The following is a 26,449-nucleotide window of genomic DNA, read 5'->3' as shown; positions in this document are numbered from 1 at the left end:
GGCGTGAGTCCATCGGGAAGCTTTGTTTTTCGCACGGTTACGGTCACGTGTGGAGCTCCCTCATGCCTGAGGCAAGGAACAGCCAGCTACCTATTTATGCCTGATAATTCCGGCGACCAGCAGATTACCTAACCCAGCCATCTCAACCAATCAGCAACGAGCAAAAACCACTCCTTCCAAACTCGCAGCTTCACCTTCCACTCGGACCCGGCGAACCATCTCCATCAATTCGATCCCCCTCTCCTCGACTTTTCCCCCCAGATCCGGTCCATTGAGTCCTACGCCCAGCGGTCACCATGGCGTCCAGAGAGCCCCAGTACGTTGAAATCCTGCCAATCCCCCAACCGGCCACTTCCACGGGTTACCCTTGAGTACTACACCACCACGACATATAATACGACACATACATACATACATACATACATACTCGCAACGCAATTGAACAATGACCAGCTCTCTCTAACGGAAATGACTGCTCCAGGTTTAACCAGCAGGTGCTGGTCGACACGACCCCCATGCCCGATCACATCCCCAAGGTGGAGGAGATCGGTGCTACGTCGGCGCCGCTGTACAGCGCGGCGTACTTTATCGGAGACCGCTGCAAGCCCTACAACGACGATTTCATGAAGTGCAAGGACGAGTCGAACGGGCGCGGAGAGCTGGACTGTCTGAAGGAGGGTAGAAAGGTGACGCGCTGTGCGGCTAGCGTGTATGTTCCCATGCTCTGTTCCATTGGCTTTCAAAGGGCCATTGAGCGATGAAATACCGCAGAAGGAATACTGATTCAATGGATCTGCAGAATCAAGGACATCAACACCCACTGCCTGAAGTCGTTCACCGCTCACTGGGAGTGCCTCGAGAACAACAACCACAAGCTCTGGGAGTGCCGTGCGCAGGAGATGAAGCTGAACAGCTGTGTTTTTGAGAAGCTGGTGCGTATACCTTCACCATACACATTTGTGTTTAAATTCTGGTCTGTATACTACAGACCCATACTAATTAAAATGTATAGGGCCTGAAGAAGGAAATCCCCGGAACCCCCGAGAACGTCGTCCCCGTGCACTTGCGCCCCAAGCAGATCTACTCCGATTGGCCTGGTCGGCAATATTAAAAGAAATACAAAATGAAATATTTTGAGGGGAGCATATATCATTGTGTGTTTTTCTTAACTGAACCACTACTACTAACTTAACGTTGTCTTTTGTATTCCGGTGTTTTCCTTTTGTTTTTCTCTTCCCGTCTCTCTGGTTGACGTCTGTTTGTGTATATATTAGCATCAGGAATGTCATTGGTTCCGAGTCAGTCAGTTGGATACTACGTAGTAAGATGATTGCTGTTGAGTTGCTATAGATATAGGTATGAATGTTCATGATAATGATGCATACACTATAATCCAGGCTCCAGATCTATAGACTGTAAATCACCTAGAATACAAAAGTGTACAACCAGAACACCGCAGGAATATGCAGACAGCTAACCACTGCAATGAAGTATAACACCTCAAAGAGAAGTAGAGAAGTAGACAAACAACCTCTAATGATCAACCTGACACAATAACAAAAGAAATAAATAATAAAAGAAAGAAATATAGGTATAGGAATAAGAAGTAAAAATAAGAAAGATAAGAGAAGAGAAGAAAAAAAGGTGTATATGTATATGTACCAGAAGAGACAAAAGAAAGAAAATTCGCCTCACGACGAGGCCTTATCACCAGACGAAGATGAAGATGAAGACGTAGGAGACGCGGACACCACCCTCCTAACCCTCCTAAACAGCATCAAGAATACCAACCTCGTCTTCACCTCCGCCCAACCCACCTTCAACTTCTCCTCTAACCTGCGATCCCCCCGCAGTCTCATCCAGATCAGAAGCATACCGAGCAACGCCAGATCAACCATGATCTGCCGTGCAGCGACCCAGACCAGCCACTTCAGCCAGGCCCACAGGCCCGTTCGTCGACGATGAGCTAGCGCTCGCGCTTCCAATTGCTCTCGCACGGCGGCGATCTCGGCGGTCATGGTCGTCAAGGCCTGCTCGACGGTGCGACGCCAGCGTTTGGAGTTGTCCGGGGGTGGTTGTGGTGGTCGACGTCGTCTTCGACTTAGGGTTGTATCGTGATCGTAGTCTTCCTCCTGGTGGGAGGGAAAGTTGTACCCTTGTTGTTGTTGGTGGTAGTCATGCGATTCGTGACGGTCGTGAGTGTTGTTGTTGTAGTCTTCTTCCTCCATATGTTGTTCTTCTTCTTCGTCGTTGTCATCTTCATTCTCGAATAGATTATCTTGCGCTTCCGCGTACACTTCTTCCTCTTCCTCCTCCTCCTCCTCTTCTTCCTCTTCAGGTGGTTCATCCTCCATCTGTCGTCGAAACCCCGACTCCGCCTGACTAACCGGACTCAACACCCGTAATCTCTCACTCCCTCTCCCTCTAGCGGTGGTAGCAAGTAACTGCTCATACTCCGGACGAGTCAATCTATTATTAGACTGTTGGAACTGCTGCTGCTGAATCCGTGCATGATCTCGTATGGACACCGCTGCCGCCGAAGCCACCGGACTACCGAGGCCCTGAGATGATGACATAGACGACGAAGACGGGTTGGATTTGATCTGATCCCAGACGAATTCCAATTCTGCGACGAGTTCCCTTGCCTCAGCTGTTTGGGAAGCGTAGTTATGCATGGTTTCGATGAGGGTGGAGATGTAGCGTCGTTTGGCTTCTGTTCGGGAGAGGCCTCGTTGGGCGTGCCATGCGTCCCTGCATTATTAGCATACTGATACTGATAGCATACAGAAGAGAAGAATGGGGAAATATACCATTTCTCACACTCCATAAACACATCCGCGGTATTCCCGACCGGTCGATCCATGACGCCTTCGACATCGCCTTCTACATTTCACAATTAAATCCTCGTTAGTATATCCCATTACAGTATCATCAATCCCCAATAAACATAAATGAAAAGGAAGGGACAAATACCCATGCTCTGCTTATACAAGCCATAAAGCTTCAATCTCTCCGACGCCGGCGGTCTAGCGGTCCCCGTGCGGGGAATGCGTTTCACCGTGTTAAGGGCATGAACGAAGACACGATCTGAATATCATATCGATCAGCACATTATCTCCCCCCAGATTATATCCATCCCTCCATTTAATGTTGTCCAGTATAGCATGTAAAGTAGGTAAAGGTCGGGGGGGGATCAACGCACCCACTGAATCCGACATGGTGCGAGGAACAAGACGTCGGACGGCTTCAGCAACATGAGAGCAGACGGGGACGTGAGTGCGCGCGATGATGGGTCCGCATCAGTGTCTTGCTGTGTCGTGTCTCTGTATTGAAGAGTAGTTGCGTTGTGGCGTATTGTTTATTGGTGCGACCAAGAGAGAGTGTGTGTGTGTTGAGTGTGTTGGAGTCGGAGCTTCCCCGGATTTCGGCCAAGGGAGAGAGACAGAGTGCGCGCGCAGGACTGGTGATAATTGGTTCTGGGTGGAAATCGATTGGAATTGGATGTGGTAGGTTTCAGCACGCGTGTAGAGCTGGTTGGTCGCGTGGAAATTGTTTGGGGAGGGAGGAAGGGAGTGTGTGAGGCTGCGAGCTGAGAGATCGGTGGTGTGGTGGTTGTGGTTGATTGCTTGATGGATGATGGGGAGCGATTGAACCGCGGTTGTCGGAGTTTAGTCCCTCTGGCTGCTCAGCCAGCCCGACTTGTGATTGATCGGCTATCTATCGATCTATTAGATGCACCCTACTCCGCGCCATTGCATTCATGCTTTTAACTTATTTTAAAGTGACTTCTTTGTGGTTAAAACTATCATTAAAGAATAGCTTCCCTTTTTTTTTTTTTAGATGTTAATGTATAAGTCAATTCATTATGGCTTCGAACCTAATTATATACAAACAAATCGCTAATAGGCTTTCATTCCTTCCCCTCCTTCTCATGCGCCGCATAAGTATTCTCCGTATCGATGGGTTTCCCCGTCATCACACCGGGCATATCCTCGTCCGCGATTGGTGGCCCTGTGAAATGTTTGCGCGCGTACACCACATACCATAGGATACTGATCGCCGCAAAACCGGCAAACACCACACTCGCGTAGTTCATGCTACTCGCATCCACCGGCAACGAGGTGGGCATGCAGAAGAGCACCACAGCCAGGCAAATCCAGCAGATAGATACGATGTTGATCGCGTATCCGAATCGTCCCAGCGAGAAGCTGGATTCCTTGACGGCTTCGCGTCCCCGAAGCACGCAAATGAAAATGGGAAGGCCATACGAAATTGACAAGCAAATGGTGGCCACACCCGTAAACGAGTTGAAGGCCGCCGAGGACCCGAAGTAGATCAGCCCTAACAGGCAATCGACAATGGTGGAGAGGATGATGGCCCACACTGGCACATCTAACTTCTTGTTCACTTTCCTCCAAAGTCGGAAGCCGGGGATGGCTCCGTCACGAGCAAAGGCATACGTGCATCGACTGGCAGCCGTCAATGCGCCAATTCCCGCAAACACCAGGATGCCCAGCACCAGGAACAGCAGCCCGAAGCCTCCGCCAGCGGAGCCGGTGGCTGTCTTGAAGATAAGTCCGATAGGCTGGCCGCTGGCCACAGCCAAAAGGGTCTGCACCGGGGGCAGAACAAACATGATAGGGATCAGATAGACCAGACCGGTGATACCGGCCGCCACCACTGATAGCACAATGGCCTTGGGGACCTCCCGATGCGGATTCTGCACCTCCTCACACATGGCAGCCACCATTCCGTATCCAGTGAGTGTGTATGCTGCCTGCAGCAGACCAACAAAGAACGCCCAACCAGCAGGCCTAAACATCATCAGCACGGGTCCATAAACCAACCCTGGAGATTTAGAAAGGGGCAAACATACCATCCACTCTGCGAAGCATCATAATGCGCAAAAACAAACTCCGCATCGCGTCTCTCATCCGCCATGGTCAAAAGCGTAATGAGAATAATCACGACACTCCCCGCCGTCCAATAAATGCACACCTTATTGATCAAATCCAACCACTTGGAAAAGAAGATATTCACCAACGCACAGCACCCAATCACCGCCCAAAACATGAGAATGGTCTGCCAGGTATTGGCAACAAAGTCCTCATTCCAGAGTGAGATGGCACTGAGAATCAACTGCCCTCCCGAGAAGGTGATACTGAGTGTGACGGTCCAATTGCCCACGAGGGTGAGCCAGCCATCGATGAAGGACATGGCGGGGGCCCATTTGCGCGTGGAGAGCATGGCACTCCAGTAGTAGACTCCGCCGGCGGTGGGGTAGACGGCGCAGATCTCGGCCAGCGAGGCGGCAATGGCGATGGAGATGAGGGTGACGACGACCCATCCCCAGATGACGCTGACGGATTGGCCGTCGGTGAGGGTGATGTAGAGGGTGGTGCTGAGGCCAAAAGGGGCGGCCATGATGGCGAAGGAGCTGTTGATACATGAATTATGTGAGTAACGTCCCCTCCCTCTACTAAGGAATATATAGATGCTGGAATGGAAAACATACAGGCCGAGAATACTCATCATACTCAGATTGCGAGGCAATTCACTCTTGTAGCCCATTCTAGCCAACGCCTCATCGGCGTTGGCATCCATGGAAGGTTGTCGCATGATGGGCAGTCAATTCAGGTAATTGATCAAGAAGTCGTGTGTCTTTTCCTTATGAACTGAAAAAAAGAAGTAGGTGTGTATTCCACTAGAATTATCTCTCCGGAATTCAAGTCTCTTAATTTAGGATAGACATATCGTCATTAAAAGTTAAATCCAGATCCCAAAAGTAAGGGATGGGAGTAGAGTGAAGAAAATAAAACAGGGAAAAGGAGAGGGAAGAGGAGGGAAACACGAGCAGAATAAATGAAGGGGAATAAGAAGGAACAAGAGAGAAGAAGAGGAAGAACAGCAAAGGGCAACTTTAGTTTAGCTTCCAGTTCCTGAACTCAACTGCTGCTGCTGCTGCTGCTGCTGCTGCTGCTGCTACATCATCCCCCCGCACTTACTTACACCGTTTTAACTCGGTCAATTCCATAACAGTCCACCAGGAATATCCACACCACAAGAGACAACGATAACGACAACATGTGAAAGACTGTCTCCATCAAATTGCCAACTTGCCAATGAGAATCCTCCTCCCCGCGATAAGCTCCCCGACTAAAACTCCTCCGGTGTCGGGCTAGTGGTCGGCGGTCCGAGACCGCGCTGATAAGCATGATTAACAACCCTTTTCTCCCTGTTAGATAGTTAACAAGGCGATGACTTGATCCTATCTTTTATACTTCTTATCAGATTTGTATATACCTTTGAGTGGGAAATCTTCATCAATGAAGAAGATATCATCAGTCCCACTTACCTATTTGACTACTTACCACCCATATAACTACATCATCACCAACAATGTACTGCCAAATGCAGCCAATCCCCCCTGACTGGGTTCTTTAAATGCATCCATGCATATTCTCCCCGCATCTGCACGTTCGGAACCACTACATCCTTTCTGCAGTGTCGTGTACATCATAAGCTAGGGCTCGTGACACTTACAAACACGAGGGCGAAACAAAGCTTACTTATTACTTATTTTGTAGCATTGATGCCTCGGAAAGGGAAATCCCGCCGGATAAGTTGGACTGACTGGGTCATGGCCTCCTCGCGCGGTTCTCCTCTCTGTGTGTGTGGTGGGGGAGGGGGAAAAGAAGTCTCCATCACATCCGCTCGCTCCTCACTTTTGCGAACCATGGTGCTGAAATGCCTGGTTCGTGGGGTAACAAGGTGGGTGCCGGATCTGGGTCTGTCTACGAGGGATTACTATTACTGCCTAAATTGACTACATCTGATTTAAATAGTACTGGTAGTACTGGTAGTAGTATGACACTCTAGGAGTATATCTGGTGTGATGGTAGGATATATTTATTTTCATAGAACTACAATATAGCATGGCACTCTTCCTCGGGTCAAATAATAGTATGATTTCTAACTATTTCGGAGTTTCACAACTATCCATTTCCAACGTACATCACGGCTGGTGTCTTGTCACTCACTACTACTAAGTAAGTGACGGCTGCCACATCCATTGCCACCCCTCACCAGCATCACTCGAGCCTCATGTCGGACTCCAGTGCTCAAACAGGGCATCAGGCAAGGATGAGCGCCACGGAATAAAGATAGAGAAAATGCGGGGGAGAAAGCGGGCAAGAGGGGGAGAAGGATAACAAACACATCAGCTCGACCGAGAGGGTAAGATCCGAACGAATAGGAAAACACAGGGGAAGGGCATGTAGGTGGGGGGTATCAAGCAGGGGGAAAGTGGTTCACTATAACAGAGACAAGTCCATCATCTTCGCAGGAGAAAAATCCATTGATATCGGAATGGAGGTTTTTGTGTTTGTCTTTTGTGATTTTCTTTTTTTTTGTGTGTGACATGTCTAGTGTACGTGCGGACCAGAAGTAGAGGGGCGAAAGTAGGCCCCAATATCTCTCCAACAGACAGATGTAAGGTAGGGAGAGGGTCCAGGCAGGCATAGGAGGAAAGGTGACAAGGGGGGCAAGGTAGATGGGAGGGAAGATAGGGGCAACGAAAGCAGGGAAGAGGGATGGATATCGACGGGGGAAACAAATGATCGCGGGAACGGCGGTGGGTGGGCCAGCCCGGGCATCAAGAACGCCTGGCGTTGGGTTGGGTATGGCGGATGGCCACCTGGCCGACTTGCCCACCGCCACTTTTTGAGGGGGGCCAGCCGGTCGCTCTCCTTGATTCTGTATACTGGACTCCTTCGCCTTCACCACTTCAATCAACTCCCTCACAGACAATGAAAACAAGATCATGCATGGCCTCCAGTAGACAAGGCCTCAAGTTGAGTCGCAACCAGCCAGCTAGCTTCAACTCCGTCGTCAATGATCATCGCCCAAGTGATCACGAAAGGAACCATTCAAAAGCACAGAAATGGGAAAAAGAAAACAAGCAAAACAATTCGCAAACGCCCAGTCATGCAGTCGTCAATCCAGATAAGTCGTTACATGTTGATGCAGTGATAATAGCACGCCAAATACAATGAGGTCACGCACGCACGGCCCCCAGCATCATGGGCTCAGAACGTTGCAGATGTCGTCCGTTCCATCCAGGCCAAAGCCAGCCATGTCGACGGAGTGCAGAGAACCCGGGCCACCACGGCCCAGAGAGATATCTGAGGAAGCATAGTCATGCTTCAGCCGTTCATGGGGTCCAAAGAACGGCCGGGTCTCTTCGTTAGGGGTGTTACCATCACCCGCTGCCCAAGGCCCATGCTGCCAGAACCTTGTGTTGGCTTGTTGGTCCCCGAAGAGGTCATGGTGGTCGTGGTGGGTCTCGGTCCCGTGGTTGGTAAAGTCATTGGGTGACTGGAACCGCAGATGCGACCGACTGAAACTCGAGCAGGGAGAATCGGCATGCAGCGGGAAATCGAGGTTGGGGAATGGCATGTCCTCGACGGTGGTGATGTCGATGGTCGGATTCTCGGTCTGCTGTGCCAGCGCTGACGCTAGCCGGAGGTTGGAGGCGGAGCTTTGGCGGCTGTGACTAGCCGACCGTTCGATGGCTCGCTGAACGAAACTGCCACACGTCTTCAGAATCTTTTCCTGATCCTCTGGGGAGAGGCTGGCAAAGTAGTCGTTTGCCAAAGAGGGCTTGGGCAGTTCGGGTTGACAGGGAGTTAGGCCAAAGGTCTTCTGAGCATACTCCGTAAACCCGGAGGGCATGTCGTATGGGGACTGGTAGACGGTCGGAACCTGCTCCCGTTGCTGCTCAAGGTAGGCATACTTGCGAGGCAACTTAGTGGCGGCCAGGCTACCTCCATTGGCGGCCTCTTGCTTGATGTTTTCCGACTCCTTTTTCTGCAGCACGTCCAGCCGATCCCGATGACTCACCAGCGAGAAGCGGAGCATTTGTAACAACCGTGTCACCTCCTCGGACCGCATGTTGAGGGGTTGCAGCGGCAACAGTGTTCCATCCGGTGCCCGAGGCTGCACTCGCTGCTGAGCCATGGCCAATTCCAATTTCTCCAACCCGGTCGGCGGTGGTACCGAGCCCATTGGGCCCAGGAGGGTCTCTACGACCAACTCCGGGCTGACAATGGTATACCCGGCGAAGACATTGGCATGGTCGGTGATCTGCGCCAAGCGACGACGGGCAATGAGCTCTCTGACATTGGCGAAATTATTGGCGGGGAGGTTATTGGGGGTCTGCTGCTGCTGCTGCTGTTGATGGTGAAGGTGATTATGAAGTTGCTGCGGACGGGAAAGGGATTGATGATGGTGAGATTTGGTGACCTGGGGATACGGAGCATGGCGGGCTGATTGAGTTGGCAAGGATCGGTAAGCAGACGGCATCGCAGCAGGGGAGGAGGCAGTGGGAGGCGCAGGACGAGGAGGGGCAAGAGGAGCGTGCTGCAACAGGGAAGGGCGGCGGGATGCGGCAGCAGCAGCAGCGGCGGCGGCGGAGGTGGTGGTCGTGGTGGTCGTGGCAGCAGCAGTAGTGGCGGCAGCAGCAGAAACGGCGGCAGCAGCAGCAGAGGCGGTCAAGGGAGACAGGAGATGAGGGTGAGGGGCACCAACACCAGCACCAGCATAATGATGAGGCGGAGCGAGATGGTGGGGGTAGGAGGAGGGGAGTCGGGCCATCACGGCGCCGAGCGACTTGACGCTGTCCAGGAAATTCGCGCGCGGGTTGTGGATAGGCACGCTAGGGCTGTGCGTATACTGTGCCCTACACTCGGTGGAGGATTCGCCCAGGTAATACCAGATCTGTTCGCTCTTGCTGAGGTCGACCTGCGTGGATGGTGGGGCGGACTGGTGGTTAGGGTGATTAGTGCTGTCCACCGTCTCGAACTCGGCCCACTGATACGGAGATCGCCCATCGCCAAATGGATTCCCTGCCACCGGCACTGCCGATTCCAACTCCTTCCGCGCCTCGGGTTTGCGGGCCAAGTGGGCTGGTAATGGCCTGGTACCTGGAGCCAGCGGTGAGAAGTTGCTCCTGCGAACAACCAGCATCCACCGGTACGGTAACTCAATTACGTCCCTACACATCGAACGGTTAGCCCCTGCGATATCATCCTTGCCCGATCGGGTAATCTCCAAACAAATGATGGAGGCCCGCGGGGCTCTTCATGCAGCCTCTTCGTGGGGCACCAAAGAAAACTTACCCTCGTGGCAGCACCTTGACCAGTAACGTGCGTTCCTCCGGTCGGTTCTGAAGCACAATCGCACCGTTAATTTCCTTGTCCGCCTGGAACTGCACCAGATCCCCAGCCACCAAGCCCCGTGCCGTCTGGATGAGCTTGCGGTCATAGTCGGGGGATTCGCCGCTAGCCATCCAGGACGGCTTCTTCTGGCGATGGTACTTGCACTTGAGGTCCACGCTGGGGATCGAGTACTGGTTCCCATCGTCCGCAATCACGGCGATCTGACCCTGCTCCACCTGCACACCCGCCAAAAGTGCACAGGTGGCGTGGTATGACCGTGTACACTTGCCAAAGTTGCACTGGAAGCATGCCCCGCGCACTTCACGACAGAAGAGACACTTGAGACCCATGCGGGCCTTGGGGATCTTATCCACGTCACACACCACCTCCTTGCCAGACTCATCGCGGAGGATGGAGGTCTCTTCCGTGTACAAGGCACAGCGACGGTGGGCATGGGACTTGCCATCTTCGGTCGGCAACAGGTCCTCATAATCCAGATTGTTGGGACACAAGACACATGGTATCTTTCTGGGAACATCCATGGCAACCCGCATGCGTTTCGCCTTGGTGGTTTCACCATCATTCTTGCGCTTCCGCCCACGCGTAGATGTCTTTTCTGGAACACTGCGGGGAGGCGTCAAGAGATCCGACGCACCTTCAATATCGTCGAGATCACTTTCGTATTCGCCGAAATACTCCGGAGTAGCTTCGCCCCGAAGCTTCCGTTCGATCTCGTCAACATCGATCCAGACACTATCGGCCTCACAGTTGCACTTCTTGGCCACCCGGCCGTAATCGAGCCACTTCTCCGTTGCGAAGTTGACCGACTCGGCGCAGTTGTACCCCAAATTGTAACCGGAATGATACCCGTAAGGGTAGGTGATGACGAACTCGCCCTCGTAGTGCACTAACTTGTTCACTGTGATGCCGTACTGGGACTTGAGCAGATTCGGCGAAACAAGGTAAGTCTTGTGGCGGAGGAATTGGTCGCAATTCTTGGCGTCACTTTGCCAGATACCTATCAAATCAACATTAGCGTCACGGCCTACCCAACATCTGACTTCGGGATTGAGCCTTACTCTTCATGGCTTGTTCAAAGCGAGGAGCATCTTCTTGAGAGATGCTGTACCACTGCTTGGGAGCACCGAAGTGGATATAGTTGATACTGTAGAGATCCACATCCTCCAGGTGCCATGCGAACGTGGCTTTCCACATTCCCAGATAAAGGTACGCCGTGTTGACACCAGGCACCTTCTGTCCCAAGACATCCAGCAGATTGGGTAATCGGGCGACATTCCATGAAGTCGTAATGTTATCATCGAAAAGAGAACCCGGCATATCGGCACCGTACATGGGATTGTTGAACATCAAGGATTTCCAGTAGTTGGTCTCCAGCTCCTCACATCTTTCATAGGTGTAATCCTGGCTATCATCGATGCGGTAATCAAAGTCTTGGAAGGCTTCTTCGTCCACGTAATCGATCGCATCGCCCTTGTTGTGCTTTCTGCGAGATGTGACAGACTTGGGTTGTCGTCCTTTGGGCTTCGGGCCGGGCAAGGATTCGCCGTCGCTCAGTTCCTCGTTTTTCGCCTCGACGGGGTTCGATTCGGGAGACACGGGTGTTGGCGGGCCTTCCGGCTTGATCTTATCCAGGCCCTCATCGGCTGGCGGTTCTTCCTTGACCTTCACCTGGTTAGCCCGTTTCGGCGGGCGACCAGGACCTGCACGACGTTTCTGAGAGTCCGATCGAGCGTTCTGGGTTTTGGGAGCAGAAGGAGCCCGGGTCACTCGGTCCTGATTCCGGCGCCGTTCACCTCTCCGCGCAGGTGGCTGGTGACTGCTTTCCTCACACAATGCTTTCCACTGGGGTAGATTGTATGATCTTTGTCTCTCGATGTTCGCTTGTGTGTATGTTCCGTGCGAGCCATGGAATTCCTGCATGATCGGGTTCTTCACACGGATCTTCTTAACGGCTTCATCAAGGGGCGGTAGGGAATCAGTCCTAAAGTTGGTCACATCGGTTAGCGTCCTGCCATGAGTGTTTGTCCGCATAAGCGCCGAGCCATACCATTCTTTAGGAGGAATAACTTTGATGATTCCGGAGCGCATGCCATACTCCTCGACCTTGTTGATGAACGATTGGAAGTCACGGAACTGATCCATAGTCTATTGAGATGCCCATTAGCCCAAACCTTGGCCAGGATGGGTAATATGGTGGAGGACTCACCGGCTTGAACACCGGGATCTTGCCGCCGCCATAGTAATGGTCCGGCTCAATCTCCTCATCGTCCGCCTCTACCGATGGTATCTCCTGGGCGCCGTTGACATTGGGATCGAGCTCGAGATCGGAGAGCTCTGACGGAACTCCATCGGGAACCTCTTTCTTGCCGTTCACGCTCTGGGGAGGAGTGATTGAGGCTGCATCGGTCGCCGGAGCGCCGGCGATCGGGTCGAAAAGGGGTTGATCAAGCGCTGCCGCCATCATCTCAAGATGGGAAGAACGAAGGGTGAAATTGGTCGGAAGTCGATAAGGATGCCGTCGTCGGAATATGCGACCGCTGATCGACGGCAGGAGAGGGAATCCCAGCGGTCGGGGGGAGAGGACGTTAAGAGTTCGGAAAGGACTTGTGCTGTAGATCGGTCAATATGGCGCAGGAACCTTTTTTGGTAATTCTTGTCGCAGTTTGAATTCCGACGAGGTAAAGGAGGGAAAGAAAATAGAATAGAATAAAAAAGGAAGGATTATTACGGCTGGCGAAACAGAACTGGGTATTGGGGGGTACAAGATAAGAGAGGTAGCAGTAGTAGTAGTGGTAGTGGTGGTAGTAGTAGTGATGACGAAGGAAGAAAGGGTTGGTGGACTGCAAGGCTGGATGATCCGAGCTCCCAGAGACGAATTGCTGGGTATAGGGATCATGCGAAGCAGCAGCAGCAGCAGCGGCAGCAGAAAAACACCAGCAGGGAAAGCGATAAAGATAGGGACCGGGTGGAACGGGTGGGTGGAAGTAAAATTAGCAAGTGGATGATGAGATCGGTATCAGCAGCGCAGTATCACCACACAGCATTGGTAGAGAGAGCGCAAGTCAGGTCAAGCAAGCCCCTCCTCCGGTTTGAGGGCAACGGAGCGAGAAGATTTGCCGTGTGGTGCAGGACCAAGCAGCAAAAAGGATGTTCGTTCGCCAACGAGTGCAGGGCCGATGGGGAACTTTGGACGCTAGCAGCAAAAGCAGGAAGCAAGAAGAAGGCAGGGGGAAATAGCAGAAGAGGAAAAGGGAAGGCGGAAGAGCCAATCCCAGCAATCCAGCGTCACGTCGGACGGTCCAAGCTGTGGATCCGGGCCAGAGCGACGATGGCCTGACTGACTTTCTTGGGAAATAAAGGAAGAAGGGGAAATGAGGGGTGTGGAAATGCAACAGATTGGTAGAAAGTGATGGGGAAATTAATGATGATGATGATTACTGCTGTCGTCTGCACTGACTGTACTGAACCAGTCTAGCAGTAAAAAGAAAACCAGTACAGTGACAGCAACAAAGTAACAGAGCAGTAACAGCAGAAGTAACAGCAGCAACCAACCTAGCCTGAGCGCCTGAAAATTGAACTGCTTAAGGCACCAACTCCGCGGCGCGATACTCAGTCGAGTCAAGGCACGTAATTTGGTTTTGGTTCCGTCCGCGAGCAGATCTCAGCACGTCTCCGGTGTCGGGAAATGCAGGCAGACAGGCAGACAAGACATGAAACAAACCAAGTACGTAGAGAGGTAATATAGTATGAGGGAATTTTAGATACTCACTTTATACAAGATATGCCTGAGAAAAAGTGAAAGTAAAAAGGAAAAAAATAAAAAAAAGAATGAGCTTTCTCTCCCCGTCAATAGACTATGGGAGAGATGAGTTATCTAGTAGTAGCCTTACTCGTCGTATCGTAGTAGTAGTTTTCTTCTATGTGTAATACTTCAAACAACTTCTGGGAAATGTCCGAGCGAGAACTCTCAGAGTTGCCGCCAGGAAGAATCACGTGCAGCACATGACTGGCCGGGATCAGACACAAGCAACCAGTGCCCATTACGGTTAGCGTCATACCGGGGGGCAAAAAAAAAAAAAAAGAAAAATACTAGGGGTGTGTGTGTGTGTGTGTGTGTGTGTTTGGGGAGAAAAAGTTACTGTGGGACGCAGAATACACCACGCGGTAGACATCAGCACGCTGTAGGCTGTGCAGAAACGAAAAATGACTGGGCCTAATTTTTGCATTTTTGGCGAAATTCGGATAGCGGCGGACCCGGCAGAAATTCCCTGGAAGCAGAAAACAACTGCATAACTTTTTTTACTTCCTTACTTACGCCTAGTACTGCAGTAGTTAGACTAGTAGTAAGTCTGTTTTAGTGAAGATCAAATGGTCGAACTTAAGTTGGTTTAGTTAACACTAACAGGAAGGGGTCTGATCGGTACTAGTAGTATGATCTCACCAGCCGAGTGTATTATTGGATGGTTATTTAGCCGGTGGTAAAGGCGGCTTTTTGATTTATTACTGACTGAGTAAATAGACTAGAAGTCTGTCTTTGTTATGGAAGTTTAATTAGATTAGACGAAGATAGACGGGATATGTTACCGTGGGAATGAAATCTACCAGCTAACTAAGTAGGCAGGTAACACACACAAGCTGTTTCTTAATTTCTTAATGCAATAATAAACCATGTACCTACATTAAACCAAATACTACATGTACATATAGACTACATAGTATGATTTTATTTAGCCTCGTAAAGCAATATAACCAAACTCAAACCTAAATAGCAGTAGTAGTGGTAGCCCAACACCGGAATGATAATATCAACAACTCTCGTATCTACTATACACCATCACCATCATCACCACTGATGCCACCGCAACACCAGTCACATAATGAAAAGGAATAATCTTTCCTTTCCGACCGACATACATACATACATACATACACGTACATATATACACATGCATATGCACGACAAGCTACCTTGGCTGTACTCCGTAGCACACTACTTAGTAGTAGTATGTAGGAGTAGTCAATACCCTCAACGCCAACCCAAATCTACAACTAGTATTTACCACATAGAATCAACGTCTTCACTCTTCCCATAACACCCACATGCAGAGATACTACTACCTTAAGACACTCTTATCACCAAAAACCAATAGGCTACCTACTCCAACCTCAAACACAGACCTCCCCAATAATCCAGTAACCAACCCACTGACCCATTGCAAGTCCACCACCTACTAGTGAATAGTATGTATGTATGTATGCAGCATGCAATATGCAAGACAGCGTTGGGCACAAATCTACTTACTTGCTTACTTACTACCTTAGCGGGTGGCGTGAACAACCACCACCACCACCACCTCCACCACCACCTCTTACTACATGACCCCCATACCCAAACACCCTAATTGGTTCCTATTGGCTAAATTGTTCGTAATCGGGAGGGTCAGTTGGCACTCATCCATCCATTATCACATTCAAATAGGGATAATCAAAATAAATTGATTCTTTCTTTTCTTCTTTTGTCGATTTGCGTGTTGGAAAAAAAAAAAAAAAATGAATGAAGATCCCCGTTATGGCCTGAATGCAAAGTAGTAGTACTACTAGTAGATTTTACGTGTCCCAGTGGCATGATTCTAGTCTCAACCTAGCGAGATTAAAGGTTGTTACCGGGCCGGTTCTGATGGAGACAATCGAGATCGTGCAAGCTGATTAATTAATCGCATTTCGTTGTGACAACTTACTAACATCCATAATAGACTAACTAACTACTAAGTCAGGCATATGCACCGGGATATGAAAATTCAACCGGCGCGCGCGCGTGGCGTGGTCTGCGTCGGCTAGCGGCGTGCGGAACGGATGTACGGAGTACTGTAAGTAGGACAGACAGCTGTTTCATCGCCATCTGGATGTGGATGCGGTGTATGGCACCCAAGGTTTATGCATCTCATCCAAAAGAGATGGTGGGGAAATTTCAACGCTGCAAATCATCTATCGCATTGGTATCAATCACGTTGTATATACGCCGAACACCCATCATGGCTAAATCAGGAGAGCATGAGTGACGGAAAATAAGAAACTAATCACAATGCATGGACCTTCGTAGACCACGCCAGCTCATCTCACACCCACACCAAGACAGCTTCAATAATCATTCAGCCGCAACTTCTTCCCGACAAACCGACGTTTCTCGGGCTTTTCGGTGCCCCGCTCCCGGTCTGCATTCAGCCCCTTGAGCGCGTGGAGCAACATCCCTGCATCGAAGAAACCATCTGATTCGGTGGTCAGTAGCTGTGTCGTTTAACGCAAGGGAACACACTTCCAAAGGTGCACTTACATCCGCCCATGCCATCGTCCTCCAGTTCTCCGCTGTCCGTCGTGGGTGTCTCGGCACCCCGATGCAGCTGGCCCGGGTCCCCCCGGACGATCCGGCCCCGGCGGTGATCGCCCTGGAGCCGCTCGGCAATCATCTCCATCTCGCGTGCTCTGCTCGTGCGCGGGCTGGCAGGCCGGTGGTTGACCGTGCGCAGCAGCTTCCGGATCTCCATCAGGTACGATTCCAGCGTGTACATAAGACGCGCAGTCTGTCGATGCTTAGACGAGGCGCAGAACGAGATCGAATCGTCCTTGATTATATAGCCAATGCCGAAACCATCTGCAGACGTGGGCCCGAAGCCAAAGTGCCGTAGGCATGGATTTCCACAGTTGGAGGTCGACAGCACGGTGGTGTTGATCTTATCCCAGCCAGCGTCGCTGAAGATTGCGGGCATGGTGCGCATCCCACGTACACTGTAGCCATTGGATGATAGTCCATCTTCCGACAACGAAGTAGAAGACTTGGGCGATTCAATGGACGCGGTCTCCACAGGGCTGGTGTAACCGTTGGAGCTGCTGATGACGCTGTTATTCGCGGACGACGCGCCATCATCAAATGACCGTTGCCACAGGCAGTACAGCGCATAAAGATGTCTGTCTTGTCCCTGACCCTTCGAACAGTCCTTCGTGATGGCGGTATGCTTCTCGGTCGCTTTTCGGAGCGCGCTCACCTTTTGCTCCGCTGGGTTGTCTCCCCAGAACGTCTTGATAAAGTCGACGCATTCGTTAGTCACCGTCCGAATTGCTTCGGTTCGGCCGTGTAGGAAAACTTTAGTCATGGCAGGTTCGTAGGTGTTCTCCATGCGGCCGTAGAGTCCGTAGTAGGCTGCTTGGAAAGCCATCTGAACAAATGCATCCGGGGAGAATCCCATGGAAGTGATGAAATTCTTGCCATACCCCTTGAAGTCGAGCACCTGGAACTCATGTTGCTGCAAGAGATCAGAGAGGTGGGACTCGGCGAACCGCAGAGCGATGCTGAGCTCGGGCGCCATATCCCACTCGAGCTTGCGGGGTGTTGTGCTGACATTGCCGAAGCTTCGAGGGTCGCGTTTCGCAGGATCGGGGCTGGAGGTGGCCCAGAGGGTCGGTGCCTGGCCGTTGATCGTCCGAGCAAAGCGGAGTATGGTGTCCGTATAGACGTCGCTGGCAAACCGGAGTACCGTATGGCCATCTACGCCAGTATGTTCGAAGTTGATGCCTGCGCTGCCGTTCTTACACACAATGATCTGGAGTTTGTCGTACCACCGGTTGGTACAAGTGCCGACCTGCACACCTCGGACCACTTCGCTCGTTCCGCAGAGCATATTGGCGCAAAGCTCCGACGTGTTGTGTGGTTCAGTGTAGTCCAGGCACAGAACGAACAGAGCAGTGTCCACGATATTGAGACATTCTGCGTTGTTCGACCCTTCATCCTTGGTGAGGATATCTCTCAATCCCGACCAGACCTTGCGGTTCTCTGTGCTCAACACACCAAGCGCTCCCTTCGCAGCATCATGAATGGGTGTCTGTTCTGCATCTCCAATGATGACCTGGAGGTTAACCGCAATATCCTTTTCATTCATGATCAGGTCACTGTTGTCGTCCAGCACATCGAACCAGTAAATCTGACCCCGACACAAGACAACAATATGTTTCGCATGGGGATCCTGGCTTATCACGCATCCATTATCGGTCGGGACACGCGCTGTTCCGAACAGGCGAGAGTACTGATACATGCAAAGAGGCGTACCACGAACAGTGTCGGGAGGGAGTTCCTCCCGCCTCACGGCGCGAACAAACGACAAGGCAGAGACAACGAGTGAAGCTGCTCTTGTAACCTGGTTGTTCCTCGCAGGGGTCGGGTCATCTTCCAACAGGAAGAATGGGTTCAAGTTCAGCACAACAGCTTCATACAGGTCAGTACAGTAGTCCCCACGTTTGATGCACATTGTCACTTACGGCTGTCGTAGTTCAAATAAGAGTCGTACCCTGCAATGAGCAGAATGAGTCAGCTTAAGATGACGTAAAAAGGCTTGGGGATGAGTTCAATGTCTGATGACATACAAAATTGTTCGATATAGCTAGTTTTTGACGAGGCATAGGTCTTGAGCTTCTCTTGCAGAATAGGACCTTCTGATTTGAGAAAGTCCTGCACAGCTGCCTTGGTTTCCTCCTGCTCTCGGAGTGTCTGTAGCGGGGCTAACGACTCAAGGTATCGCTTGCATGTTTGCTCAAGGTCAGGAATTGGTAACTTGGGTAACGAATCCTGGTTCGCAAAGGTCAAGCCCTTCTTTGGTGGCTCTGATGTTCCTCCATTCACTGACGTAGGGACCGAAGACGGCTTGATCTTGGTCTCCGGGATTGAGTTCGAACGAAGAGAATCCATTGCGCTTCCTAGAGACTTAGGGGCCGTGAAGTGGCGAACTGCTACGGACGAGTAGGACATGGTGTCAGCACAATGCAGCCCGTCCTGGAGACGTATGATGGAATCTATGGAAAAAATGGATGGATAGTATAGGGATTGACGGGGGAGGCAAGATGTTGTGATAGATATTATGATAAAGAGGCAGGGCAGTATTAGGGGGGCTGAAGGATTATCTCATGACCACGGCTCACGTCACGAGGAAGATGTGATCATGAAGGGTGAAGGGCATGAGATCGAGAAAAACATATGGAAGACTAGTGCAGCGAAAATGGTATCATATATAGGTAGAAGCCACCTAGGGGGAAACTATTCATCGTTTCGCAATGATACCCGGGGAGCAACTGCTGGCCGTGGGGTGGAACCCAAAGGTACCTTCGGGATAAAGGGAGTTAGACGGAGGAAGGGACACTTACAGCTTAGCTGCCAACACTAGGGAAACGACCAGGCTACGCCTAGATGAAAGGCTTGAACCACAGTGGACCAGCTCGCCGGGCCTAACCGTCCGCAGCTGCGCCTAAGGCAAGCAGGTAGACGGGATATCGGGGTAACGGATGATGTCTGGTTAAGTTAGAGGGGCAGAGGGAAGTATATCCAGCTGGTCTGCCAAGAGATATGCGCGATAGGCCCGGTGGGCCGTACAAGGTGGAGGCGAAAGAGCTCTAGTGCACGAACGCACTGCTGTAGCTACCTAAGCATTTAAGAATTAATATAAGTACTTATCGACACCTCAAGGAGAGAAAATATGAGAAGAGAAGGTCACGAATGTGCGGAGAGCCCCATCCAGTGCTGAGCGTTGTTCCTGTGGCAGTACCAAAGAGAGGATGAGATGGGAACTGCGGGGGGGGAGGTCGATCATGTGAAGCCGAGAATCCCAGGCAGAAAGAGAAGGCAGTAGGAAGAACTGCTAGACAAGACTACTAGCACTATAGCACTAAGTAGTACTAGAGACACGTACTCGGGATTGGAAGGGCACAGCCAATAGAGAAGCACCACCCAGCTGAAATCAGGTGAAGTGGTACAGACGGGTCAACCGCAGTGACCGCATTAGACAGTAGTTTAATGAGAGATGGAAGGGCTCTAACGAGAGAAATCCTGGTCGATAGCGCCTGGAAGCCACTACTAGGACAAGGATTGGAACATGTGGCGATAATCCTGGACGAGAGCAGACCAATTGGTGACGTTTTCGGACGAAGGGAGACTGTTGGAAAGTCTGGTTGCGGGGAGGAGAAGCTGCCAGATTCTCTCTCTCCAAAGTCGGTTCCTCCCCCCAAAAGAGGTAATCACCTGGGCTTATTCGGACGGCGAAAAATGACACCACAGGCTGCAGTCACGTGGGTGGGGCGGGACAGCCGCGCTAACCAGATAAGAAGATAGTAGAGATAGATGGAGATAACAGTAGACATGAACACAGGACTACCCGCTGACATTCTTACTACCTATTTACACTATAGTAGTACTTGACCTACTTCTCTTCTCTCCACACACACAATCATGGCCGGGTGTCATGGAAAAAGGTCTCATCATTTTGGCTTTTGTCATCCCGAAGCAAGTACCGATTCTAAATCAGGGGCGCCCCATATCCACACACCCGCTTTGCAATATACCCGAATCATAATCACACAAGAAATGAAGATCAACTAGTCTAAGGCCAACGAGTCATGTTGTCTATCATTGAGCCCAAACCAAAAGAAAATCAAATAAAAAGCAACAAATAAATATTCACAGGTGAAGAGAAGCAGAAAAAAAAAAAAAAAAAAAAGCAAGTCACGCCGTGCACCTGCTCTAGCCCACGGGCTCCGAGGTCGAGTGGATCCTGTTTCGGTTCTTCGGGCAAGCGGTAGGGTAGATCTTCCCCAGATGGAACCTCCGTCAGAGCGTCTTGGCGATCCGGGCCTGAAACAAGCGCAGGACATGTCTCGGACGAAGACAAGCTTATTATCAAAATGAAATAGACAGTGCGAAGGCGAAATGAGATTTTTAAATTTCAAAAAAGGACTGATGATCGTCAGAATCTCCATTGTTCGATGTTCGCACATGGCCGGTGGCCAGAGAATCGCCCTTGCACCAGACGGATCAGGGACAGGTGTTTTACTTCCATCACAGGCAGCTCTAACCCAACGCATCGATATCCCCAACGCCCGTCATGGCAACGCTGACCGTTTTACCCGTCAGGTGCAGGGAAACCGACTATAACTTGACATGGTGCAAGAGCGACGGTCTCCAGGCATAGTCACGCGAAATCATCTCTCGCCATCTAGGAGGCAACGTAAACAGGTTGGCCGAGAGGGCGCTTGACGTTGGTGGCATATTCTCCCTCATAGTTTCCTGAAAATCACGCCTGTCAGTAATCTCTTATCGAAGCTTAGGAGGAATACGGGTATACTAACCGGCAGGGCTGTAGTTGCAGACCGTGAAGGGCAGGGCCTCGGAGGCATCAACGTTACCCAGGCTGTCGCAGGTGACGGTAGCGCAACCAACGTGGGTGGTGGCAGCCCAGACAATCTGGGAGAAGTGGCCCCAGTTGTCGAAGTAGGTCATGTCAGGGTCGGCCTCGCCGTACAGGTCGGTGTAGTAGCCCATCTCGTCGTTGTACATGAGGTTGGTGATCATGACGCCAATCTCGGAAGCCTCAACACCATATCCAATGTTCTGACCGTAGCCACCGCCATCAATGGAACTGCGCATTCACGTCAGTGCAAGGAACAGGGGTTTTCTGGAATGCATGATCTACTTACGTGTCGTGCTCATAGACACACTTGGCGGCCAGGGTGTAGGCGCTCGACTCCAAGTCAGAAGACCACTCGACGGAGCTAGCGGAGTGGTTGCTACGGTGGACGTTGTGGTTGTACAAGACCGCGGACTGATAAGCGCTGGTGGCGGTCGAGCTAGCGCTGGACGAGGTCGAAGTCGCAAGGGTGGTGGACGGCGCGACAGTCGAAGACCAGGACGAAGTCCAAGCCGAAGTCCAGGCGGAGGTCCAGGAAGTAGCAACTTCCTCAGCAGCGGAAGTGGCGACAGCAGCAGCAGCAGTGGTCGCGGCGGCGGTGGTCTCCACAACAGGAGTGACAACAGACGAAGTGCTGGCCTCAGCAGAGGCGGAGGCGGCAGCAGCAGCGGCAGCGGCAGAGCTGGACGATTCGGCGGCAGCGGCAGCGGCAGCAGCGCTGGAGGAGGAAGCAGCCGCAGTGGCCTCTTGAGCGGCAACGTTCTCATAGACCGTGGGAGTAGGGTACTCGGTGATGGTGGTGGTCAAGGTGACAAGGGTCCAGTCGGTCACATAAGAACGCTTGTCAACATTGTTGGCCAAGGCACCAGCGGCGCAAAGGGCACCCAGAGCGAGAGAGTAACGCATGATTGAATGAGGGTTGTTGGTATTGTCTTTGCCAAGAGTCGAGAGGATGATTTACTACAGTTCAACTGTGTCCGATAGAGATCGACTTCTCCGGGAAGTTATGCGGCCAAGAGATCAACAGGCACGAAACAGTGTATGACAGATAAAAGTTGATAGAGTTTTCTGGCGATAAATGCAGATCGACTGCGAAGTGGTTGGGATGGTAAGACCGAAGGGGGGTTTGGTGGGTGTATATGTACGAATAACCAGCACGTATGGACAAAAGAATGACAGCCTTCAGGAAGAGGAAACACTTTTTTGAAGGAGTGGAAACAAAAGTGCACCAAAAATAAAGGCGAAAAGGTGAGATGAAGGTTGGAAGGGAACGGTGGGAAGGGCCAACGGTAAAGAACGAAGGGCAACAGTGAAGGAGCCGAGTGGGCGTGAAGTGATAATATAGTCTGGAGCGAGCAGAAAGAGCGAGCAGCTGGAGTTGGGGCGGCAACTTAATCACGGAAAGGAGAGCGACTCCAGCGGGCGGCGTGTACCCGGTGGGGTCGGCGATCTCTGATAATTAAACGCAAATTAATTCAGACGGGGGGAGCTTCATATACGAGTGGGTTCTGGACGGATCTCGACGTCGCGATGGGTCATGGATGGGGGCCTGTCCCGAGTGAGCAGACAGGCGAGCATCCTTTGACCAGCCAATTTCTTTCAGAACACAGACAGGCACAGAGAAAGATTCAATGGCTCTTTCAAAGCGCCATGCGGTCCCAGCGCATTAATATCGGTTCAGCTCGCGTGTACACCGGCCTAGTTCCACGGAATGCCGTGCCTTGGTGCTTGTGTCCATTGTTTTCCCCTGAGTGACTACGTATGTCCCAACCACGAGCACGTACCCGGAAGTTTTTTTGGGAAGGGAGGGATACACAGTAGGGAAATTTTGTGAGAGAATAGCAAAGATGATCGTCTACGATAAACTGACTGGCCAGTCCCTTTGGTTGATGATACATTCCCGCCCATGGCGTTTCTGACAAGGAATCTTCCAGGGCCAGGGTCTCTGACCTCCACGTCCCTGAGACCTGAGACGATGTTGGATCCAGAAAGAGTAGCAGACGCGGGAGAGAGATACAGAGAGGATACAGAGTGCAGCCCATAAGGCGGCCCGACATCGCGCCTCACGGTTACCGGCAAATCGATATGATTACGGAGTATTTACTGTACTAACTATCCAGTGACGAGGTGTTTTTCTGTCGCATTATTTTTTTGCCCCTGGAAAAGTTGGGGACCCAAAGGAAAAAAGAGGGCATATTTTGCAGGGATTGGATTGTCCAACCGTCGAACAAAATCCCGTGCCCCTGGCTCGCCACTAAGCTACTCTGGGTCAAGGCGCATGCCACCCGTTTCAGGAACGGGCGCTTCTAAGCCAATCAACGCCCCGTTCCAGGTTGATACGCTGACGGTGGGTCTCTCACGGTCGCAATGGATTAACAGCCCACCACCCATCCTTGGGTCTTTCTTCCAATTCCACGCTGGGTAGTCTACTGCAGTCTGCTGGTGGAAGCAACACATTCAAGTCTCCTCTCGTTGTTGGTCCATCCCAAAAGTCCAGACCAATGCCTGTCAATGGATCCCAAGGTGGTCATCACTCTTCACTCTCTGCAAAGACGGTTAACATTCGTCATGCCCAAGAAATACCAAGACCAAGAAATGAGCACCTGTGAAGCTCCGAGGGGAAAACTCTCCGATGTCAATGTAAGATGATCTATTCGATATTATTAAACTCAATAATATGAGCGGAGAGCTATGATGAACAGGCATCATCCTCATTAAGTCATTATACTGGCCCTCCCCTCTCCTCTCTTCTCTCCAATAAGTCTCTCATAGTCAGCCAACTTAACCAAACCCCCCAGTCCACCGCAAATTTGGGGGTCGGAATAGAACACCGCCCACTCAAGTAATTCCCAGGGGTAAAAGTGCAGGGTCGCTAACTGTGATTAACCACCAAAACTTGGCAACTGACCGACCCACTCACAGCCAGGATGGCGCTCGCTAACGTTTCACTTGTGGCCTTCCCATCATCTTTCGGAGATTGGGTACCTGGAGCTAGTCTAGTAAGTAGTCTAGTGGCCCGGCTCCAGCTTCTCTCTCTCTCTCTCTCTCTCTTACTCTCTTTGCCTCGCAGCTCGATACGGTGTAATATCTAGACCATTTCCCGAGGCCTGTTGCCCCAGGACCACTGCTTAACACTCGGTCGTGGAGATTCCCGTCACACAGTTGATGGTGATGTGTCGAAGTTCTAGAACCATGGATATGCCGTGCCTAGGATGGAGTCCATCTATCTAACAGACGGCTTTTTCCCCTTAGTCTAGATGAACCCATTCGGTGGGAATTGCGCCATTAACAGCCATTCTTTGGTACAAACGCCCATGACACTTGTAGAGCTTCAGAGAGAAACAAGAGAGGAGAGGTTCGCGAGAGAGGGAGGGGGGGGGGGGGGGGGGGGGGGGGGGGAGAGGAGAGGTTCGCGAGAGAGGGAGGGATAAAGTCTCTTTGCATTTACACACAAGCCCCCTCTTCGGTTCCATGGTTCCCAACGGATAAAGACACCTCAATCACATTCAGATGTATCATCGGCTTTGAACTACACCATACATCAAGCAAATCATTGTCATTGCTTTCAAGTAAACCCTTCTTTGCCACTGCATGCGGATCCTTGGATACTATCTTCCTTCTAGAAGAGAAAAAATTTCGACAGGTCGTAAGCAACAACTCTGGCCATGGATACATACCTGGTGTCTTTCATGGTTGACATATTATTCTTCTGCCTAACTCCGCACGGATACACACATACACGTGTGCATTTCCAAAGAATCAGAACGATAACAAGCTGAGTGATTTCCAAAGCACCGTAATGAAATAACGAATCCCCTGTCATCCATCCAATCCCATCGATTGGATACACCGGCTACTTGCGCGTTTAGCATTGAGCTTGGCGGAAAAGTGTGGACAGTCTCAACACATAACATGAGAACATCACAAAATTAACTTCATCGACAATCCACATGACATCTGACTAGCTTACGTTGCACACATACACATACACATCCTCCAACTTAATGAGGAAGAGCTTAGCGAATAAAACTTCAACCGAACCAGCATCCAATTCTCTGTAATGGACGGACTGACCCAACCCTCGGATGCATTTCCGCCTTTGGGTGGGATTTTTAAGCGGAGCATCCCGGCACCAAACTTCGGCTCCGAGTGCGCGCGCGCCCCTCTTTGGCAGTTGTCCCATACAACAGATATCAGGTGGGATTGTTGACAAACGAGAGTCTACATTTTAGTGGTCTGTCTGATAATATTCAATGTGGTAATGAGATTATTACTAGAATGTCGTTTACAGATCCGAATGTAGACAGTAAGTAGTATATCACTTGACTCATTAATAGTGATAGTATATATTTCTATGACACAGCATTTCATCTCTTAGTACTTCAGCATTTGAACAAGTCATAACCACAATGACATACAAATATGCACTCCTAATAAACCATGGCTTACTACTAGTGCATGAGCAAAGCATAACATTCCCCTACAATAAATATGAATTATTGACAGCAGTACTACTACTAGTCTGAACTATATAGCCCCGAACTCGACCCGAACTTCAATCCATACTAGTATTGAAGGTAGTAAAACCCACCACAATCACTCAATCAATTAACCCAAGCGGATGTATATTATTCCTCCCGACAAGATGTTAGTACTAAGTACTAGACAGATCACAGATCACAGCACCTACTGTACTTCCAATTCAAAGTAATTTCAAAGTATTTTCCATCCCCGACCAATCAAACCACATGACATCCCTCCAACCCTCAGCAGGCAACCAGCCAACCAAACCAACCCGGATCTCGATCTCAACTGACGAGTTCAGATCATCACACCCAAGCGGAAAGAAGAAAAAAAAGGAACCCCAGCAATGACGTATGTATGGTTGAAACAGCCGATGAAACTGAAACTCAGACTCAAAACAAAGAATTGGAAACAATTGCACATAACTTTGTACCCCTCCCTCAAACCCAAATTTTGTGTCACCCCCTC

At 50.8% G+C, this 26,449-nt stretch overlaps 8 protein-coding genes across 8 annotated transcripts; 2 read left to right on the top strand and 6 right to left on the bottom strand.

Annotated features, from left to right (window-relative positions):
* Positions 1-188: 188 nt before the first annotated feature.
* BO87DRAFT_371897 (coiled-coil-helix-coiled-coil-helix domain-containing protein) lies at positions 189-1,306 on the top strand. Its single transcript, XM_025622150.1, has 4 exons — positions 189-316; positions 482-709; positions 800-932; positions 1,013-1,306. The coding sequence occupies exons 1-4, from the start codon at positions 297-299 to the stop codon at positions 1,109-1,111; spliced, it is 480 nt and encodes a 159-aa protein (XP_025485219.1). The 5' UTR covers positions 189-296; the 3' UTR covers positions 1,112-1,306.
* A 92-nt stretch (positions 1,307-1,398) lies between these two features.
* BO87DRAFT_347941 (acyl-CoA-binding domain-containing protein) lies at positions 1,399-3,615 on the bottom strand. The gene is made up of 4 exons (XM_025620948.1): positions 3,203-3,615; positions 2,974-3,087; positions 2,811-2,883; positions 1,399-2,751 (listed from the first exon to the last, which is right to left on the bottom strand). The coding sequence occupies exons 1-4, from the start codon at positions 3,216-3,218 to the stop codon at positions 1,692-1,694; spliced, it is 1,263 nt and encodes a 420-aa protein (XP_025485218.1). The 5' UTR covers positions 3,219-3,615; the 3' UTR covers positions 1,399-1,691.
* Positions 3,616-3,845: 230 nt separating this feature from the next.
* Positions 3,846-5,990, bottom strand: BO87DRAFT_454551 (putative GABA permease). Its single transcript, XM_025628565.1, has 3 exons — positions 5,516-5,990; positions 4,877-5,437; positions 3,846-4,814 (listed from the first exon to the last, which is right to left on the bottom strand). Exons 1-3 carry the CDS (start codon positions 5,617-5,619, stop codon positions 3,911-3,913), a joined length of 1,569 nt encoding a protein of 522 aa, XP_025485217.1. The 5' UTR covers positions 5,620-5,990; the 3' UTR covers positions 3,846-3,910.
* A 1,179-nt stretch (positions 5,991-7,169) lies between these two features.
* Positions 7,170-8,014, bottom strand: BO87DRAFT_5930 (uncharacterized protein). Its single transcript, XM_025629413.1, has one exon. It carries the CDS (start codon positions 7,822-7,824, stop codon positions 7,291-7,293), a length of 534 nt encoding a protein of 177 aa, XP_025485216.1. The 5' UTR covers positions 7,825-8,014; the 3' UTR covers positions 7,170-7,290.
* Positions 7,952-12,970, bottom strand: BO87DRAFT_5920 (putative jumonji family transcription factor). Its single transcript, XM_025629411.1, has 5 exons — positions 12,445-12,970; positions 12,286-12,383; positions 11,297-12,219; positions 10,179-11,235; positions 7,952-10,054 (listed from the first exon to the last, which is right to left on the bottom strand). Exons 1-5 carry the CDS (start codon positions 12,700-12,702, stop codon positions 8,080-8,082), a joined length of 4,311 nt encoding a protein of 1,436 aa, XP_025485215.1. The 5' UTR covers positions 12,703-12,970; the 3' UTR covers positions 7,952-8,079.
* A 3,366-nt stretch (positions 12,971-16,336) lies between these two features.
* Positions 16,337-19,309, bottom strand: BO87DRAFT_5861 (choline/carnitine O-acyltransferase). Its single transcript, XM_025629405.1, has 4 exons — positions 18,651-19,309; positions 18,546-18,575; positions 16,570-18,492; positions 16,337-16,504 (listed from the first exon to the last, which is right to left on the bottom strand). Exons 1-4 carry the CDS (start codon positions 19,030-19,032, stop codon positions 16,377-16,379), a joined length of 2,463 nt encoding a protein of 820 aa, XP_025485214.1. The 5' UTR covers positions 19,033-19,309; the 3' UTR covers positions 16,337-16,376.
* Positions 19,310-20,899: 1,590 nt separating this feature from the next.
* On the top strand, positions 20,900-21,500 carry BO87DRAFT_371891 (uncharacterized protein). The gene is made up of 2 exons (XM_025622149.1): positions 20,900-21,351; positions 21,413-21,500. The coding sequence occupies exon 1, from the start codon at positions 21,046-21,048 to the stop codon at positions 21,202-21,204; it is 159 nt and encodes a 52-aa protein (XP_025485213.1). The 5' UTR covers positions 20,900-21,045; the 3' UTR covers positions 21,205-21,351; positions 21,413-21,500.
* BO87DRAFT_5774 (CAP domain-containing protein) lies at positions 21,235-22,730 on the bottom strand. The gene is made up of 3 exons (XM_025629398.1): positions 21,747-22,730; positions 21,399-21,688; positions 21,235-21,336 (listed from the first exon to the last, which is right to left on the bottom strand). Exons 1-3 carry the CDS (start codon positions 22,361-22,363, stop codon positions 21,266-21,268), a joined length of 978 nt encoding a protein of 325 aa, XP_025485212.1. The 5' UTR covers positions 22,364-22,730; the 3' UTR covers positions 21,235-21,265.
* Between the last annotated feature and the right edge of the window lie 3,719 nt (positions 22,731-26,449).

Source organism: Aspergillus neoniger (assembly GCF_003184625.1).
Source record: "Aspergillus neoniger CBS 115656 unplaced genomic scaffold BO87scaffold_1, whole genome shotgun sequence".
Classification (NCBI taxonomy): Eukaryota; Fungi; Ascomycota; class Eurotiomycetes; order Eurotiales; family Aspergillaceae; genus Aspergillus; species Aspergillus neoniger.
The sequence above is the reverse complement of the archived record's forward strand: the minus strand, read 5'-3'. Positions and strand labels throughout refer to the sequence as shown.